The sequence below is a fragment of the Pelodiscus sinensis genome, chromosome 1 (genome assembly GCF_049634645.1).
Source record: "Pelodiscus sinensis isolate JC-2024 chromosome 1, ASM4963464v1, whole genome shotgun sequence".
In the NCBI taxonomy this organism is placed as follows: domain Eukaryota; kingdom Metazoa; phylum Chordata; order Testudines; family Trionychidae; genus Pelodiscus; species Pelodiscus sinensis.
The window spans coordinates 120,511,641-120,531,859 of record NC_134711.1 but is presented as its reverse complement, the minus strand read 5'-3'; the positions used below and the strand labels follow the sequence as shown (position 1 = coordinate 120,531,859).

At 39.1% G+C, this 20,219-nt stretch overlaps 1 protein-coding gene across 2 annotated transcripts in view; it reads left to right on the top strand.

The window, feature by feature from the left end:
- ARFGAP3 (ARF GTPase activating protein 3) overlaps positions 1–11,841 on the top strand; it is a 70,555-nt gene extending 58,714 nt beyond the window's left edge. For both annotated transcript variants that reach the window (XM_075899255.1, XM_075899250.1), the window contains 5 exons: positions 1,757–1,894; positions 5,994–6,117; positions 7,571–7,661; positions 9,692–9,813; positions 10,731–11,841. In XM_075899255.1, the coding sequence (XP_075755370.1) occupies positions 1,757–1,894; positions 5,994–6,117; positions 7,571–7,661; positions 9,692–9,813; positions 10,731–10,748 (493 nt within the window). In that variant the 3' untranslated portion in view covers positions 10,749–11,841. The remainder of the gene's footprint in view (positions 1–1,756; positions 1,895–5,993; positions 6,118–7,570; positions 7,662–9,691; positions 9,814–10,730) is intronic.
- Positions 11,842–20,219: the final 8,378 nt, after the last annotated feature.

Here is a 20,219-nt window from a genome sequence, read left to right as displayed (position 1 = left end):
TAAACATGTAAATCAGAAGGTCTGAGACTAAAGTGCCATCATTAGGAACAAAATACGTAAACGTCTCGTCAGACCAGAGGAAACACGCTTTAGAGTTCTACTAGCAGGTCTAGCGCCCTGTCAAGAAGACAAGTGGACTCCCAAAGGGTAAAGGGAAGGCAGCACTGAGTAAAGACTGAGGGACCTTTTCTGAACAGAAGCAAAAACTAACTGTAAAGCTCAGTGCCTTCTTGTAAAGAGAGGCACTATAAAGCCTCTGAAGGTAAATTGACCAAATCATGCATGATTGTGAAAGTTGGGAAGATGCTTCAAGCAGCTCTTCTTGAAAATTTAGTGGTTTATGGTAGGATAGGTTATTAAATTGGGCTTCTGGCGCATATTTTTTTTATGCTTTGACTTAATGACCATAGCTTTGTTTTATTGATACAGGCAGTCCCCTGGTTATGTACAAGATAGAGACTGTAGGTTTGTTCTTAAGTTGAATTTGTATGCAAGTCGGAACTGGTACATATGGTAGGGAAAACTCTAGCCAAACATTTCTCCAGAGCTCAGTTTTATTCTCCCACACCTCACTTCCCTCAGTCCTTTATTCTCAAGCTGAGGTGTCTGCTGAGAAAAGCCGCTCCGCGTTTCCCTGGTCTGCTGCGGGGGGCGCTAGCTTCGCGTCTCCCTGGTCTGCTGGGGGGAAGCAGCTAGTGCGGGGTTGCCTCACCCCGTTTGTAAGTAGGGATCCGATGTAAGTCGGATCCATGTAACCCGGGGACTGCCTGTATAGCTGTTCTCAGTGTGCTACATTTTGCTGTTTTCTAGCTTGAATTGTTAGAAAAGATGATAAATACGTGTATTCCAAGAGTAGTGTTACATTTTTTTTGATTTCATATTAAATTAACATACTAAGCAGCACACCTTGTTAATTATCCCTTCTATTATATTACTCCATATCTATAAACTTTTAAAAAATATATATCCAAGGGTTTTTATTTATTTGTATTGGTGGCACATACGTACACATTACCTCAACATTGGTGCACATATCAAAATTGATTTTGCACATGGATGGAAAAAAATAGAGGGAATATTAACTAGAGGGCACCAAGACTCGGGGCTTCCTGCCTGCAGCAGGGTGAGCTGGAGATGGTGACTCCAGCCGGGGGGGAGCGGTACTGAGGCACTCACACACGGACAGGTAAGTTGAATGTCTGTGGCTTGCAAGCTAAATGAAAATGAGCAAGGTATTGAATCTGACCTGGAGGCTATAGCTTCCCCACCCCTGGGTTATTGGAAACCATTTGTAAGAGTTTCGCCTAGTTTAATCTGTTAGCTTTTGCAGGCATTTATTACAGGGGTTTTCAAACTTCAATTGCATCGCGATATCCTTCTGACAGCAAAATTACTTCACATCTCCAGGAGAAAGGGACTGAAGCCTGAGCCTATCCAATGCTCATTGCCCTGGGTGGCAGGGTGGTGGGGGAGGGGTAGAGGCTGAAGCTCACCTGCAACCTGAGCCCTGCTGCTCAGGGCTGAAGCCTTCAGGCTTTGGCTTTGGCCCTGGGCAGTGGGGCTCAAGATTCAGCCTGGGTCCCAGCACATCTGTCAGCCCTGGTGACCCCATTCAAAGGGAGTGGTGATCCTTTTGAGGTCGCAACACACAGTTTGAGAACCGTTGCATTAGTAATAGCAGAAGACTGGAGTGCTTTGAGTTTAAAAAAAGGAAATAGGCCAACTTATTTAATGCTTTTCTTCTTTTTTCATTCAGGTACTTTGATTCTGCAGAGTTGAGGAGCAGCACTTTTTCTAAATGGGATGACACTTCAAATTCCTTTTGGAAGAAGGACAGTAGTAACAGAGATGCTGACACAATTCTAACGTCAAAAATTGCCGACTATGCTGACAGGTAAATGAAGATAACTTGCACTAACTTAAGTACAAAAAGCTATACCTGCTCATCTAGGGCACGTTTACATAGCAGGGCAAAAGTCAAATTAAGATATGCAGCTTCAGCTATGTTAATTGTGTAGCTGAAGTCAAAATAGCTCAATTTGGCTTTTGGCATTGTCTACGCAGCAGGAAGTTGAAGGAAGAGCCCTCTTCCTTTGACTTTCCTTACTACTTGTGAAATGAGGGTTATAGGAGTCAAAGTAAGAAGTCCTCCAGCTCGACATTATTCCAGAATAATGCTGCTATGTAGACATACCCCTAGTTTCTGAGAGTAATCCTGATTACTTAAATGGTCCTGCCTATAAAACTAATACTAGAAGGATTTGGTCAAAACTGATCACTAGTAATGAGATTTCCTTACCTATGTAGCCTGAGTTTCTTCTGTTTCACTGTAACTTTTTGTTGGTGGTGCTTATTATAAAACCTGCTTGCCTTACATTCAACACCCAACTGACATCAAAAGCTAAGTGTGGGACACTTCGAGCACTCTGTTAGCCTCATTAGCACCGGCACTACTGTTGACATATACTCCCCCCTCTCTTCTTTTTCTGCTGTAAACTGTAAGGTCCCCCCTTTTCTTTCCACTGTGCTCATTTGAGGAAGTGGGTTTTGCCTATGAAAACATATATATATATATATATATATATATATATATATATATATATATATATATATATATATATATATATAAAAAAGTTGGACACTGAATGAATGAATGAAATAATGATGCACGTGTACAATTGGAACTAAATTTACAAGCACAGATTTGATTTTTTTTAATTGGTCTAAAATATTTGTTTTCCATAATAAATTACAACTGTAGTCTGCATCCTTTTTTGCTTTTACTGTACAGTTTATTTAACAATCAGTTTTGCACATCTTAATTTATTGACACCACCCAACATCCACACTAAATGAATAGCTGTTCTCAGAAAATAACAGAATTTGATTGTGCAACTAAAGAATATCAAAATGTATTCTTAACATTGTAATTTCCTGACTTTAAAGTACGTGTTTGTGATTCCTTGGCATTCTTTTAATGTTATATTTTTGTAGAAAATTTGAATATATTTTAGTTGACAACGAAATGTGGACAGTAATGATGAAACTATTTTTTTACATATTCATTTTGGGCAGAGCTTAACATAGGTGTGATTTACCTATGTAAATAACATAGGTGTAGAATTAATCTAATCCCTTATGACATTGGTTTTATTTGAATACATTTCTTTTGAATTAGTTCTTCTAATTCAAACCAACAAAACACATTGATTTAAATCTATAAGTCAAGTTGTAAATAACTATTTACTTATAAAATTGTTAATAAAATATGGTTCTGCCACTATCAGTTTTTTAAAGGAAAGTTCTTTATATTTATGGTCTATTATAACAGGGATAAGGGAGAGACAACACAAAACTGGGAGGGGTTCAAAATAATTATCTTTGATGTCTGTATACTAGTGTGAGAATAAGCAGAATGGGGACTAAGCAGGAAGAACGTGAAATGCTAATAAATAAACACAACTGTGATATAGTTGTCATCCCAGATACTTGGTGGGATAATATGGAATGCTGGTGTAGAAGCACACAGCTTGCTCAGGAAGGACAGAAACAGGGAAAAAAGGGAGGAGGAAGTGTCTTGTATATTAAAAATGTACGCATTCAGATAGGAGACAGACTTATTGAAAACTCTGCGTAAGAATAAGAGGTTAAAAAAAAACCCTCACGGGTGAAGACTGTGGTAACCAGGAAGAACAAAAGGAAAAACTATGTAGCACTTTAAAGACTAGCAAGATGGCTTAATAGGTGAGCTTTCGTGGGCCAGACCCACTTCCTCAGATCATATTCTGGAAGAGAATTGGCATGACCGTATATACTAAAGGAATACAATGAAAAAAGTAAACACATTATTAAATTGACAAATCAGATTTAGTACAGAAAGTGAGGTGAGGGTGAGGGAGGGAGGGCATAGCTATTTCAGTCAATGAATGGCTAATCAGGGGTGATTCATTAGTCTTTAAAGTGCTACATAGTCTGATCTTGCGAAAACAAAAGGAAAAACTAACACGGCTACCTCTCTATTACTAACCAGGAAGAAGCGGTGTATTAGGCTTTTTTAAACAACTGGCAAAATCATTCAAAGCACAGGACCTGGTGGTGATAAGCGACAACTATTCAGACCTATGTTGGGAAGATAACACAGCAGGGCACAGATTATCCAAGCAGTTCTTGAAATGCATTTGAGACCATTTTTTTTTTAATTTCAGAAGATGGAGAAAGCTGCTATTTTAGATTTGAAAGGATTTTAGATTTAGGAGAGGCTATTTAAGATTTGATTTTGACAAATAGGGAGGAACTGGTTGAACATTTGAAAGTGGAAAGCTGCTTGGGTGAAAGTGATCATGAAGTGGTAGAGTTTATGATTTTAAGGCATGGTAAGGAAAAGAGAAAAATAAGGACAGTAGGTTTCAAAGAGGCAGACTTTAGCAAACTCTCAAGGAGTTGCTAGGTAAGATTCCATGGGAACCAAGTCTAAGAGGAAAAACAATTTGGCAGTTGATAGTCATTATTAAGGGCACACAAGTGAACTATCCCATAGCCTAGGATAGGAAGTATGGCAAGAGACCACCGTGGCTTACCCAGTATAGTCATGCTGGAATGGCATAGTGCAGGGGTGGGAAACCTTTTTTGGGTCAGGGGCTGCTGACCTGCAGAAAAATCAGGCAGGAGTCACACACAAGTGAGAAGCAAAAAACAAACCCTCATTGATGTGGCCCCATAACCTTGGGGGGTCCAGGCTAGTAGATTGTGTGCTCCAGCCCCACGGGGAGGTGGGGGGAGCTAGGGTGCCAGCTCAGGCTCCCCAATGCAGAGACTCAGGGACTGGATCCAGGCAAGCCAGGGCTACATCCAGCCCCCCAGGCATTATGTTCTACACCCTGGCATAATGAGGAGTCCCACAGGGATAAGTTCTAGGCCCACTTCTATTCAATATCTTCATCATTTAGATAATGGCACAGAGAGTACACTTATAAAGTTTGCGGATGATACCAAGCTGGGAGGGATTGCAAATGCTTTGGATATTAGGATTATAATTGAAAATGGTCTGAACAAACTAGAGAAATGATCTGAAGTAAATAAGATAAAATTCAGTATGGATAAATGCAAAGTACTCCTCTTTGGAAGGAACAATCAATTACACACACACACAAAATGGGAAATAGAAAACATGACCTCTGAGGGAAGATAGAAAAAAACTAGGTTTGTTTTGTGTGGAAAAGAGAAGACTGAGAGAGGACATAATAGTTTTCATATAAATAAAAGCAAGTTACAAGAAGAAGGGAGAAAAATGATTCTTAATGATTGAGCATAGGACAAGAAGCAATGGGATTAAATTGTAGCAAGGGAGGTTTAGGTTGGACATTAGGAAAAGTTTCCTAACGGTCAGGATAGTTAACCATGGAATAAATTGTCTAAAGCGGTTGTGGAATCTTTCATTGGACTTTTTTAAGAGCAGGTTAGACAAACACCTGTCAAGGATGGCCTAGATCAGGGTTTCTCAAACTTCATTGTTCCACCACCCCAAGACAGGGGACTGAAGCCTAAGCATTCCCAAGCCCTTCTATCCTAGGCAGGGGGCCAAAGCCCAAGGGTTTCAGCCCCAGGCAAAGGGCATGTAACTTGAGCCCTGCCACCCAGCACAGAAGCCCTTGGTTTTCTGCTTCAGCCCTATGTGGTGTGGTTCTGGCTTCAGCCCTGGGCCCCAGCAAGTCTAAGTCAGCACTGGTGTCCCTCATTAAATTGCGGTCCCAAAGTACAGTTTGCAAATCACTGGCCTAGATAATAATTATCCTGCCATGAGTGCAGAGAACTGGACTAGATGACCTCTCAAGGTTCCTACTACTCCTATAATTCTATGATTTGTAGTTGTCCTTGTGTCGTATTGACTAGCATTTATAAAAAGGGAGTACCTTTTTTGTTAACATGATTGAATTGAAAGCTTTTGTTATACTGGATAGAATTTAAAAACATTAATGCAATTTTTTAAACTTTAGGCCTACATCTCGTCGTAAACCTGAATATGAACCACCTTTAGGCACAGATGAGGCACAAAAAAAATTTGGCAATGTCAAAGCTATTTCATCAGATATGTATTTTGGAAAGCAAGATTATGCTGATGTAAGTACAAAAGTTTCTGTGCAAAATAAATATTTTTGGACGCTCAAATATTCTGAATATTTTAGAAAATTGTATCTCAGTTACTACTAATGGACAGTGTCAGTATTTCTGATTGGCTAATGGTCAGAGAGTAGGTTTCCTTTTGAGAGTTTTCTGAGACATATCACTGAATATTCAGTGTTTAGGCTTTTGACTTAGCTGTAACTGGTGTGGTATTTCCCTTTAAAAGAATTACATCTATAAATAATAATACTATCACTTCCTAGCAACTGTGCTAAAATAGAAGTAAGAAAGTAGGAGTCAAGTGAATTTGTGTAAAAATGGTCCGCCTGATGATGAGTAAACATTTTCTTTCTTATGTCCTGTAAAGGTCTCAGCTATGCTGATTAAGAAAAATATTAAATGAACAGAGGTCTTGTCTTCGTGCTTATAATATGTAAACAAAACAAAATAGTGCAACCATAAGGCTGGACTAACCACACAGACTGATCCAATCATTCGTTTTGCTAAAGCAATTTGGGAATCCATCATATTACTGGTGGTTAGAATGTGAGAGAAACTGTAATGCTGCATTCCATTTTTCTGGGAAGGAATCATTGCCCATAATATATTATTTATGAAATTTCAACAGTGTGTTTAGTATTGTATAGAATATAGGAAATGGTACCTACATAGCTTATAATCAGGAAGACTTACAATTAGACTTTTGTGCAGGAACAAATTTATACCCATGGATTCAGGTATCTGCCAATATAAACTAGTATCCAAGGAATTACAGGGCTTTCCCAGAAACTGCAATTTAGAAAGGAGTAGAATGTGGGGCTGCTGCTCTCAGGAGCAAGCACCTGTATAGGCAGCTGTTCCAGTGTGGCTGTAGCACCCTTTATCTCACCTCATCCCTTCCATACAGCTGTCTGCATCTCCTGTCAGGGTTGTGCTGGTGAGACTGGTGCCCATGGGTATAAATTTATATCTGCACATGGCTCTACTGACAGTTAACTGAGAAACCATTAAAACAAAGTATTGTGTGGTCAGAACAGATAGTATGAGGGCATTCACAGTGCATGCTTCCTCACTCTACAATTCTATGTGTTTCACATCTGTCTGGATGGCTGAAGGGAGAGAGAGAGTTCATTCTCCCTCTTTAGTCAATCATTGCCTTCTCTACTGACACAGACAGCAAATTTTCTAATAAATACAGGGTGTGGTGGTGGGTTTTGCTCTAAATCCTTGTCCACTAGGAACTTAGCTGAGACTTGAGACCACCGTCTCACTTTATGTAGAGCATTAAAGAACAACTAGATGGTAGTGACTTTCAGCTGTTGCTAGTCTTGCCTAGATTTTTGTGTGTTCTACAGGTGAAAGTCTCTGTAGCACACCATCAGGCAGCTGAGCAAACAAGCAAGACATCGATATACTGTTAAGTGATGTTGTATTTTTAATTGTTTTCTAGTATGAAGCTAGGGCTCGTCTAGAGAGACTTTCTGCAAGTTCCTCCATAAGTTCAGCCGACTTGTTTGAAGAGCAAAAGAAGCAACCTTCAGGTACCAAAGGAAGGCAATGAGAGAAACTAAAATGTCACTGTATAAACATATTAAGAATAATAGTTTCCAGGTGTACACTGTCAGCAAGCTAGCTCTGTCGTTTCCCACTAGATGAAATGTATAAACTGCAGCATTTATTGCAACAATTCACTCGGAACACTATTGGGCAAGTTTAATTATAAAAATACAAGGAAGCTCAATTAAGCTTTTCTAACCTTCAAGGCAAGTCACTTAATATTATTTGAAGCTCAATTTATGCCATGTATCTAGGCTATGACTTCTAAATGTTACGTTTTTTAGTCAGTTGATGGGAAATGATTATCTTTGCAAAATAGGATTACGAAGTCTAGTGATCCAGTATTTTCAGATCTTTTGGATAGGTTTATATGGCACTTAAATCATACTAAATAGATTTTGATCTTCACATATAGTAAAAGTCATAAACATAAAACCATTATTTGGGGGAGAAAGCAATCATAAGTGATTCAAGAAGACCTAGAACACTTAGATAGTGTTGTTACTAGGTTTTAAAATTATTTTTCCTTAGATGCCTTGTGGCATGTGTGTATTTAACAAGATGCATACTACATTTACATATTATTTGCCTAGCCAGGCTTCGGTGAAAGAAAACTGTTAGTCTGTTTTATGACATCCCCGTCCCGCTTGCATTAGCAGGCTGCAGTAGCAGGTGGGGCTTGTCATAGGTAGGTTTGAGAGAGAATAAAAGGGAGTATAGACGGTACTGCTCACAATGGTCATGGTTTCCTGCTTTCACCAATACCACTTCTTTGTCCTTTTCCCAGCAATAGTCAAAACCTCAGTTTTGACATGCAGGTTCAAACACATGAACCTTCCCCAGTGCTACTTGCAGCACCCTATATTGTCTTTGGGGGCCATATTTCCCTTTTCAGCCACAATTGGAGCAAGATCACCATGGACAGTTGTGTACTGGAGATCATCCACCACAGACACTCCATAGAATTCCTTTCATTCCCACCTCATTGACCTTCCCCCTCCTGGACTTTTCCCCAGGAACCCACCCTATCAGTATCCAGCAAGAAGCAGAAACTGGTGCTCTTCGGGGGGCCCTACAGCCTGTCCCACCTCAGTATAAGGGAAGAGGCTTCTACTCATCTTACTTCCTCATCCTGAAGAAGGGTGGGTGGCAGCATCCCATTCTAGAACTTCAGGTGGTGAACACTTTCTTCAGAAAGTCCAAGTTCCATATGTTAATCATGTCATTTATTCCCTACCTCTCCCGGGAGCCTGGCTCACTTCTGTGTAGATATTCACCTGTCCCACCAAAAGTTTCTCCAGTTTTGGATAAGACCACAAAGCTACTGGTTTTAGTTCCTCCCATTTGGTATAACAACAGCTCTGTGAATGTTCCCAAAGATCTTTGTAGTGGTAGCAGGCTACTCTCTCAATGATTGGCTCCTAATAGTGCGTTCACATCAGAAAGTAACCTCTGAGAGTCTTGCCCTTCACATGCTATTGGCATAACTTCAACCAGGTGGGTAGGTGAGCTAGCAGCCATGATGGCAGATCCGTCCAATGCTGTATTCCACCAGGACAAGGTGTTCCTGTGGCACCGCCCTGAATTCCACCTAAACCAGTGCATTTGAAGTGAAAGCACAGTAGCTGTTTAATGACACACAGCAACACGACATAACAGTTTAGGAAAGGAAAATAATAATAATGTATCCAATTGAAATTTCCAGGAGGATCTTACACCCTGTCAATATATAATTGCTCAACTTGGAATGTGGAGTGTACAGTTTTAGAAAATAGCAGGTTTGGTAGGAATATGTGCAAATTCTCAAATAGAAATTTGGAAATGTAAAGCAAGATGAGTCTTGTGTAATGTGAGCTTTTTAATCTAAAGATGATGATTTTTTTAATTTTTAGAACTTTAGTTAATATGAACATTCAGATATTCATGGGATTGGTTCAGTGTAGTAGATAATATCTCTAAAAACCTGTTATTTTTTCCTATAGTATAATTACAAAATGTTTTGTTTCCTATATAGGAAACTACAGTATTGCAAATGTCTTGCCTTCAGCTCCTGATATGGCTCAGTTTAAACAAGGAGTGAAATCAGTGGCTGGAAAACTTTCTGTTCTTGCTAATGGAGTCATGACGTCTATACAGGTTAGTAAACTAAAGACATTTAAAAAAATAAAAGGATCAATATTGAATGAAGTCTTGTCATGAAGATTTAGTAGCATGACTCTTGTTAGGCTGTGTATATGCTGCCACTTTAAGTGCTAAATCTTTAGTCACGTAGGTAGGGATGAGAAAAAACTTCATCCTGAGTAATAAAAGATTTAGCACTGGAAAGAACCTGAATAGACAGCACTATATCACCAGAAGTTGTATTCCCAGCAATAAAGCTACCACCTCTTGTACAAGGTGTGGGGTTTTTATCCACAGGAGAGCTCTTACCTAGTGATAATTGACTATGCTGCCCATGTTAGTGCTGCAGAGACAATGCTGTATCATGGGCAGTGTAGACATATCCTTAATTAACTCCTCTGTGGAGAAAAGTTTTTATACGATGTAGCTGAAATGTCGGAGAACTTTCGTAACAGATGGTAAAATATTTAAGGTTTTTTTTATCTAATTAATAATTCACTTTTCTTATGCTGTTTATATCCCATTTTAGAGTACCTAGTTGTAATGTAACTAGTAAGCTGTTTGTCTCTGTAACTGTCCTGATTGAAAAATGTACCACAGCGTCCATGGATAGAAGGATCAATATTTTTAAAAATAGACACTGAATCTTAAAATCCTAAATTCATAATTAAGCACCTAACTAAGAAACCTGTTTTTTCAAAAGTACAAAAAGTCCAGCAATTCCTATTGAGCTCAGATTAAAGAGCTGTTGGGTGTTTGAAATTGAAGAGCCCAATATTAAGCTCTTGGTTTTTTTTTTAAATCTTGGACAATTTTCCAAATGTGGCGGCTTCAAAAATTGAACTTCACTTTTAATGAATATTACTGTATTTATTGTGCTGTGGAAGACATTCCCATGAGTGTTTTTCGTTTTTTTTCCCCTTTTTTTCTAGGATCGATATAATTCTTAACCAGATGCATATCAACGTTATTAAGTATACTAAAGAAGAATTTCTCTTCAGCTATGCCAGGGATCACATTGCTGATTGAAATGAAAGCAGCTTTAAGGCTGTAAAATATTTTGCAAGTTGTTCTGTCATTTTTGTTTACCATGTTACTTTCTGTTTCTTGGAATTTTTTAACTGTCACTTTATTTTTATGTAGCAAAAACCTTATAGTAACTTGTTACATCACTCATGCTTTTGTTGCTTTATAGTGTTATATCTTCCAGTGTCCTTAGTGTTATATACATGACATCTCTTCCTCTCTCTCGCTCTCTCCCCCCCCCCCTCCCAAATTGGCTGTGGGGCAGGGAAGAAAAAGGTGGATAGATGAACTCTTACATGGAAAGATGAGACTTCATAAGATGAATCTCTGCATCTGTAGTCATAAACCTCAGGTGCCACATGTATACACAGTTTGGCTACTTACATGTTTTGTCCTGTAGAAATGAAATCTTTTAAAAAATCATACATTGAGATATTTACTGTATTATAGCAAAATAAGGACTTGATTTGGACCTTTGTTTGTCAGGAAATAGAAGCTCTTGAAATTTGTTGCTCAGCATTAAAATAAAAGAACATTATTTCTTCTAGAAAATATTTTGTTTAGGGTGGAATATGAGAAATATAAATTCTCAGAATACATAAGGTAATAGATTTAATTTTGTCATGCGATCTATCTATTTATTCATAACTTTGAGAATATTAAAAATGCAATATAGTCTTAAGTGCTTTTAAACAATCAGTATCATGTACAAAATGAACAGAATTCAAGTATACATAATTATAGAGACAAATAGAGTAGCATAATTGAATATTTAGCATTAAGTATTTGAATGATCTTAAGTTTTTTGATAAATTACAAAATAGATGAATAAGAAAATATAGTGGGCTGTGTTTTAGACAGCCTGGAATTTGCTGTTGACAAACTTATTGCAAATTTTATGGATCTAAAAAAACTCCCCAAATGAGTTTCCAACTCACTCTGGTCTATAGTTTTATTTCTTAAACAACTCTCAAATTTGTAAACTTCTAAAATCTAATAAAAACCAATTGAAATCAATTGTATTTTCTTTTCTGCATATATGTAGGAGCTGAGTTTTTAGTTTTTTTAACCCAACATGCATGTTTAGTCTCTCTGGGAACACTGTGCTTGCTGTTTGGAATGATTCTTTAATTAAAATATAGTGAAGTGGACATTTCATATCGGTTTTTTTATGTTTAAGAACACCACTGATTTGGGAGTGGGGGAAGGAACCTGTAGTGCTAGTAGCTTTGTAAATTAAGATTTTAATGTAGTGTTCATATGTAGCTCCACTTCTTATCTAACCGGCCAAATATGATTCAAGTTCTTTACATTTAATCTTAATCTTTACTTGCTGCTTTGTGTGGTATATCCTGATGTATTAATCCAAAAATCCTTAATTTTTTTCTAAAAACTGTACACAGCTGGACTGTTGTCCTAGTTAACTACACAGCTTTACTTTAGTAGATAGTGGTGGTGTGTTTTTGCAAGAATAAAGCAGAAACAAAAAAAGTCCTGATACTATTAAAAAGGAAAAAGAGGGAAATGCTAATATAGGACATCCATAGGGGTTATATACATGTATCAATTGGGCTGACTGCTGTTCTGGTGCTTAAACAATATACTCATTTGCCCAGTGGAGTTGATAGAACCTGGATGTTACTGTGCCATGTTTATAAATACATTTGAAAGTCAGGTTCTCTGGCATAAAGAGTTCCCTTGGAATGTGGAAAGGATTGTACAATCTCTCACTCTAAAATCATGCTGGAAGGATACAGACCTCATTAGTCATGCGAAAGTCAGAGGGAAAGTACACGTAGACCTCAGGACTGCTTCCATTTAAGAGCCTGATTCAACTCCCACTGAAAATTGAAGAGCTTCTATTGACTACAATGGGAGTTGGATCAGGGTCTCAGGAAGTGGTGAAACTTGCCTATGTCAGTGGCAGAAATATAAGTTTTATAATGTGTAATGAGAAAATGAATCCAGAGGTCAGATTCTTTTTAGTATAATTATATTTAGCAATTGCTGAGGTGGTTGTTTGCAGCTAAAAAATGAGCCTTATACTTAATAGACAAAAAAATGCAAAATGTGTTAATGTTAAAAGTTTAAAAAGGCACTAAAATGTAGCTTATCCCCACAATAGAAGTTCTTTGAGTGCCTGCCCACACAGATTCCAGTCTTGGTGCACATGTGTCCCACACGTGCAAGAATGAATTCTTTTTGCATAGCAATGTCTGGTGGGTCCCATCTAGGCTCTAAGAGCTCTCGCAAGAACCTTAGCTGAGTGTACCAGAGTGGGAGCCTCAACCAGCTCTGATTCTTATTGCCTGTGGTGCAAAATGGAACCCCACAATATCCATGCCTCTGCCTACAGAGAGGTTACTTAGAATTGTTACTTAGATAAATGTAGTTAATACCTTTTGATAAGAAAAAAAATCTTTTACAGACGTTCAGGATTTAGGGCAAGTAACACAATCTCCCAGCACATGGGCCTAAATGGCCAAAGTCAAGTCTATAGAATTCAAGATTTGCCTGCCCTCCAACACCGAAATGCCTGTCAATTCTTGACATTCCAGATGCCTCTTATGCCTAGAGAACACAATGTAAACTGCTTAGTGTACAAATCTTTCTCCAAGTGTGCTTTTAAAGCTAAAGAAGGCAGACTTGTATCTGTGTGGGTGTCTTCAAATCTTGGCAAGTAACTTGACTGACCTACTTGACCCAGTTACTCTCGCTCCTGTAGTACGGCAGCAATCTTTGATGTCATCCCAAGCACATGGAACACTCAGAAGTCCTGCTTCTTTGCAGCTCTGGCATCAGCTTAAGAAGTGGGCCACCAGGTTTATTACAGCAGAGCAGGGAATGGACACATCTTTCAGTCATGAGACAACATCCTCCTGCAGGGCTCCATGTATATCTAAATCACAATTGGCATTGATAGTCCCTCCCCACAATAAGCTGCATGCTGCTCTGGTACAACTCAGGGCAGACTGCTCTCTGCCAATGCACTGGATGGTTTCTTACAGATGGCATCGACAGAGAAAACAAGCATCAGTAGCATACCAAAGTGATGGCTTTTCATGTTAAATAAAAATGTACTAAAATGTAAGTAGAGAATAGGTTTTGGGGCCTCAATTTAGAGAGTAATGAAACCTGTTGAATTGTGGGTGAAATAAAGTAAGACCGTTCTGAGGCAAGTTAGAGAGATATTGGGATATAATCCCAGGTCACTGTAAATGTGTTTGACACTAACTGGTTTTAACAGAAGCTCTAGAGGAAATATTTGTTGTGGATGAATGCTTTCTATAGTGATAGTTATTGAAATGGCATTTATGCAATTCAGGTGTTTAATATAACCAGTGAGGGAGGAGAAGGCTTTCTAGTTATGGTAGCAGAAGTATGGATATTCTAATAGTCAGGCTTGCTTATTTAAGGGGTGTTATAAGTAATTGTAAAAGGGGAGCATGCTAATTTTAGATTAGCACACTCATCCACCATCAAGATATCAGAGAGAGGGGGTTGCGGAGGATTATATATCCATTTTTGTCTTTCAGGGCTCGATCACTGCTGGCTGCACCATTTCATCTTAGAAAATGAGTGTTTAAATATACAGGTTATGCTTATACCATAATGCCTTTTTGGTTTAACTATTTTATTTTAAATGAAGTCTTTGAAAGTCACAAGGAGTGATATAATTATATTTCTCCACTAAATTAAATTTATCTGTAACCACCCTACGGCTCAAATCTCAGGAATTTAATTTGTTTGTTGGCAGTATTATTCATAATGAAAATGCTAACTGAAAATATTTAAATCAAAGGTTACAGTCGGCACTAAACCCCCATGATGCCAGTGACTCATACAGCATTTATGTTCTCATTAGTATGGACGCAAGCTTCTTGGGTACTGAAACAGTTCTTGGCACCAGCTATTAGAGCCGTGAGACCGAGATCGGAATCTCTGATCTTAGCTAGGCTGAGTGAGGTATTACACAGATGATTTCTCTATAATGGCCAGAGAGCCAACAGCCTTGCTAGACCCTTGGGCTAGATGGGGACAGCCTTTCTCTGTGCTCCAGAAGGGGTGAGGCAACCAGCCCACACATACACCCCAGCATCATCCAGTAGTAGTAGCCACAGTAGTAGCAGTGGAGGCACCCAGGAGCCCCAGGCCCCTTTGAATGGCAGGAGTTGCTTCCTTTGCCCTTTTCTTCTCTCCCTCCCCACTCCCTACCCCTCAGGGAGCCTGCTGTCAGGTGTTTGTTTAATCTGCTCTTAAAAATCTCTTGTGATGGAGATTGCACAACTTCTCTAGTCAATTTATTCCAGTGTTTAACCACCCTGAGAGTTAGGACGTTTTTCCTAATGTCCAAACTAAACCTCTGAGAGTTGAACTTGACTTTCAAAAACTTGTGAAACCATCTTTTAGTATACGTGAGCCAGTCTAATGTCATGGTAAAGCTGAGTGAAATGCAAATAATAGAATAAATGGTATAAAAAGTGTGAAATAAATTGTCAGTTTTAATCTAAGATGCTGTTACTAACACAACTAATATATGGGCATGTCTACACTGCAACGCTATTTTGAAATAACTAGCGCTATTCTGAAATAACTTGGTCTGCATCTACACAGCAGGCAGTTATTTCAAAATAGTGTCAAAATACTGTCAAGCTGGAGGACTTCTTACTTCGACTTCTGTAACCTTCGTTGTATGAGAACTAAGGGAAGTCAGAGGAAGAGTGCTTTATTTTGAAATAAGTGCTGTGTAGGCACTCCCAATTTCAAAATAAGCTATGCAATTGACACAGCTCAATTTGCATAGCTTATTTCGAGTTAAGCCCTACAGAGTAGACGCACTCTAAGAAAAATTGAGGCTCTAAAACATTGAGGCAAATGAATTCCTAGTCTAACTCCATTGAATGGCGTTGCAAATTTGGCCCATGAATTATAGTCTCTTCTGTATTTTAAAATTGGTAGTAGGGCCTGTCTGAAACACATAGCAAATAATCTAGAGAGGATACACATAGTTTGTGAGAAATAATTAAGTATGTGGGACATGTCTGTATTAATTTATGTACTCTATTTTTGTTTCTGAACACCTGCTATATTTCAACCTCCATTTTGAGTGTAACCTTTACTGTGGCTTTGAGCATTCATTTTGAACCAGAAACTTGGCACCCAGTACAAAGACTAGCTGGGGATTAGCAGTAGAGCTGTCAACATTGAACAGCTCTCCTCTTGTGGTACAGTGAGTTGCTACAGGTGGAGCCATTGACTTTTGAATGACTCTGTCCAGAAGCCAGTGGAGTGGTTGGAGCATAGAAAATGCCTAGCTGAAGAGCAGGAAAAGGATACGTATTAGAAGTTGTTCTGTAAAGAGAAATGTTTAAGGTTAAGAGAGTCATTTCATCACCAAAAACACACAACCTAAAAGAAGGAGTTGGAGTAGAAGAAACTTTGCCACGCTTAAGTGCTTAGACCAAAACCGGAGACTTACAAAAGGGGTTGAGTTCAGACTGAGAGGCATTTGTACTTTATCCATGTATCTGTAACTCTTGTGCTTCTCAAGAGAAAAGTGGTGGTATATTAAAAAAAATTCTTTGGCTAAGCCTGTGTTACCACATCTTTCCTGAAAGTTGTAATTAGGAAACTAGAACTCTGATAGACAGGTGGAACCTAGCTAGAATGTGTTGAAGTTATTGGGGAGACGGGGGTTGGGAGTACTAAGGCATTGGTTACACAGTCTAAGTGACAGACTCTATTGTTCCACTACATGAGAAGAGTAAGGGACAAAGAGTGCCCCTGGGAGTGTGCCTTAGAAGAGTGGGAAGTCAGTACCTTGATCCAAGAGGACTAAAAGCTTATGGCAGGGTTTTCCAAAGTATGCTCAGCAAAACTCGCTGCAATACAGTGGTCTTCATGCTGAATTTCCATTCAACTTTTCACAATACATCACCACTTATCTCTACATGTGTGAAAGAAAAGCTAAAACAGCTTCTTCATGCCCCTTAAAATACAGGTCACTAGATGGAACATTCTAGTTTTTTATCCTTATCAAACACTTTGCCCATGGCTAAGTTGATGTAAAAAGGAATTTTGGCTTTTAACAACTGGACATTTGCTGGAACAAATGAGCAAAATGTCGGGCTAGGAAAAGGACAATCACTGCCTTTTGTGACTAAAAAATCGGAAAGTGAGCTGTCGAAGAGGAAAGCACTCATCCCCCGGATTAGCAGCAGGCAACAAGAAATGCAAGTATGATGAGTTATTTGTCTTTCAGATTTATATGCATTAGAAATAAAAATGCTCCCAATGCAAAGTGTGTGGTGTGCAACAAAATACTTTACAACAGTGCTCTGATACCTGCTCAACTCCGAAGGCGTTTAGAAACAAATCATTCTGAACTCAACGGCATAAGTGTTTTCAAGCAAAAGCTTGATGCACTTTCAAATAGTAAACTCTCAGTGATGAAAACAAAAATGCAAGAAAAGCACCCTACGAAGTGAGCGACTGTATTGAACTCACTGGCGAAGCACAAACAATTGCAGATAAACTTATCAAGTCTAGCGCAAAAGATAATGTGATGTGTATGCTTGATGAGCAAAAAAAGTGGAAGCAGTGCCACTGTCAAACAATACTGTTGTGTGTCGCATTCAAGATCTCACTGCTGACCTCGAGAAAGAGTTAGTAAAGGCTTTGGAGTTGAAAAAGTTTGAGTAAACCTGGCTTATGGCATATCGTGACTGGATCCACTCACAATAGCTGGTCTGCTCTGAGAATTATGTATGCAACTGGGAAATAAAACATAAATATGTGAAAATGAAGTTCCAGTTAAAGAAAAAACAGCTCAGGAAAATAGGAAATGTAATCCTGAAAGGAAGGTGGATGCCCATTAATAGAGGAGAAATGTACATAATGTACCTTGCACCCAAGTCTTTAAGTGATAACGTGAGGCAGGAAATCTATAGTTAATGAGACAGGTTATGCTATCTCAGCTAGTGGCGATGGAAAAGTTCTATGTTAAATGGTGTGTGCAAATACACCCTGCAGCACAAGATGACTCAGTGGACAGCTGCACAATTCTAAGGAAAGTATATGGAGGCACAGACACCATCAGATTTCCAGTTAAAAGGTGGATAATTTATGAGAATAATAAAGGAATAAGGACCCTTTTGTGTCCGTATCACTGGGTTGAAACCATTCTGGATTGCGGATGACTATTTGAAAGCTACACTATGGCATACATAAAAATTACTGGATCATCAGTCTAGGTTTTTATATCACACCTATTTCCATTGTAATTGAGTGCTTCAGCTGTAGGTTGCATATTTGTTGGCGCACTCAGAGAGAGGGCAGGATGGAAGTGGAGACAAAATCCCCCTCTATCTCTGAAGTCACTGGCCTTCAGGGCTGAGCAAGTTGATTGTACACTGTGAATGATTATAAGAATTCACATAACTTTTACACTTGTTTAGAGAATAGGCAGTAGATTTAAAGCAAAAGGAAGGGTTTTTTTTCCCCTCACACAATGCAGTCACCTTGTGGAATTCTTTGCCATAGGATATTGTTAAGGCCAAGACTAACCCAGTTGCATACATAATTCTCAGAGCAGACCAGCTGTTGTGAGTGGATCCAGTCACGATATGCCATAAGCCAGGTTTACTCAAACTTTTTCAGCTCCAAAGCCTTTACTAACTCTTTCAAAAAAGAGCTAGATAAATTCATGGAGATAGGTCCATCAATGGCTATTAGCCAAGATTGGACAGTTATGCAAAACCATGCTCTGAAGTGTTCCTAGGTCTGTTTGACAGAAGCTAGAAATGGGTATAGGGAATAGATTGCTTGATAATTACCTGTTTCTGTTCATTCCCCCAGGGGCACCTGGCACTGGCCACTGTTGGTAGACAGGATACTGGGCTAGATGGACTTTTGGTCTGACCCAGTATGGCCGTTCTTATGTTCTAGAGCTGGAAAGATGACTCGCCTTAACTTCCCCTCCTTTGCATTCCTTGGATAGCCAAGGAATTACTAACATCAATGGAGTTCAGGAGTCTAAGTTAATCTTCATACTTGCCAAAAGTTCAGGGCTGCCAAGTATCATGCACTTGTACATTCCTGCATGTCACCCTTTCAGTAGACCTAGAAGAGGGCAGTGGGCTTTGCCTACAGTTCAGTCTTTTATCGGCCGAGGCCACAATGGCTCATCCTCCCCTTGCTCCCTTCCACCGCCATTAGTGGATCAGAGCCAGGAGCAAGCACCTGGGTGGGACAGAGCAGTCAATGGATGCAACAGCATAAAATAAAGCCTGATTTTGGCTCCAGGCTTCCTTCTTGCCTAACTCTTCTGCACTAGACACAAGCACACCCCAGTAAATATCCAGCCCCACTAACCTCCTGCCCCTCAGGAGCTGCAGCACCTTCTCCTAAGCACCACTACCTTCATTCCAGAGTTCTGTGCCTCTTATCAGTATCAACAGTTTAGAAACTTCCAACTCATATTCCATCACAGACATCTTCTGGTATTCATTCAGCGGCAATAGCTTCTTCTGCCACTGTCAGCGCAAGGTATCTTGATAGTAAGCTTAAGTTATGGTGAGGTATGTAAATTATTTGCAAATATTTCAATTCTCTTTACATTTCCATAAAATATTAGAGCTAGAGCAGGACAGAATTAGGTGCAAAAGTCCTGTGCTGGATGGTTCCACTCAAGAATCTTGTTGTGTTCTCCATATCATGGTGACAGAGAAAACAGGTCTCTTAGTTTTTTGTGCCAATGTCATTGGCTTTCTCTCTTTCCTAATCAGGCCTTGTCTTCCAAAACCTGGTCACTCCTGTGCACACAAGGCCCGTTTACATTTAAGAAGGGCCCCACCAACACTTCCAATGTAAGCATATTTGCATGAATAAAAGCTCAAAAAATGGCTACCCAAATGTTCACAAAGTCAAAATAAAAAGAGCTCTGGCTGCAGATGACTTTTAAACCACTTGTTGGATTTAAGGAGCCTATTCACAAATCCGTGTTTTCACTATCTGCCCAGCTTTTCTGTGGTTTGGCACAATACCTGTCTGCAGTCAGAGACTGCCAGGCTTCATACATGCCATGTTTTTAATTTTGTTCCTTTTTAAGGATATTTTTTGGTCTGCTTCTACTTAGCTAAGTAACATTTGCTTTTTCTTTCATAGGCATTGATTATAAAAGCCCAACTGCTACCAGTGAAATAGGTTAGGTTTGCAAAGATACAAAGGTGTTGGGGGACAGAAAATTAGAATTTTTTGTCACTGCTGCAATTAGCACCTACTTCCCCTAGTGTGGAGTATTGAAATCTCTTATTAAAATTATAAAGTTGTATTACTTTAAATTATCAGGACTTTTTTCCCTGGTTCTGGTCAAAGGCTGGGAGGCTCAGTGGGGA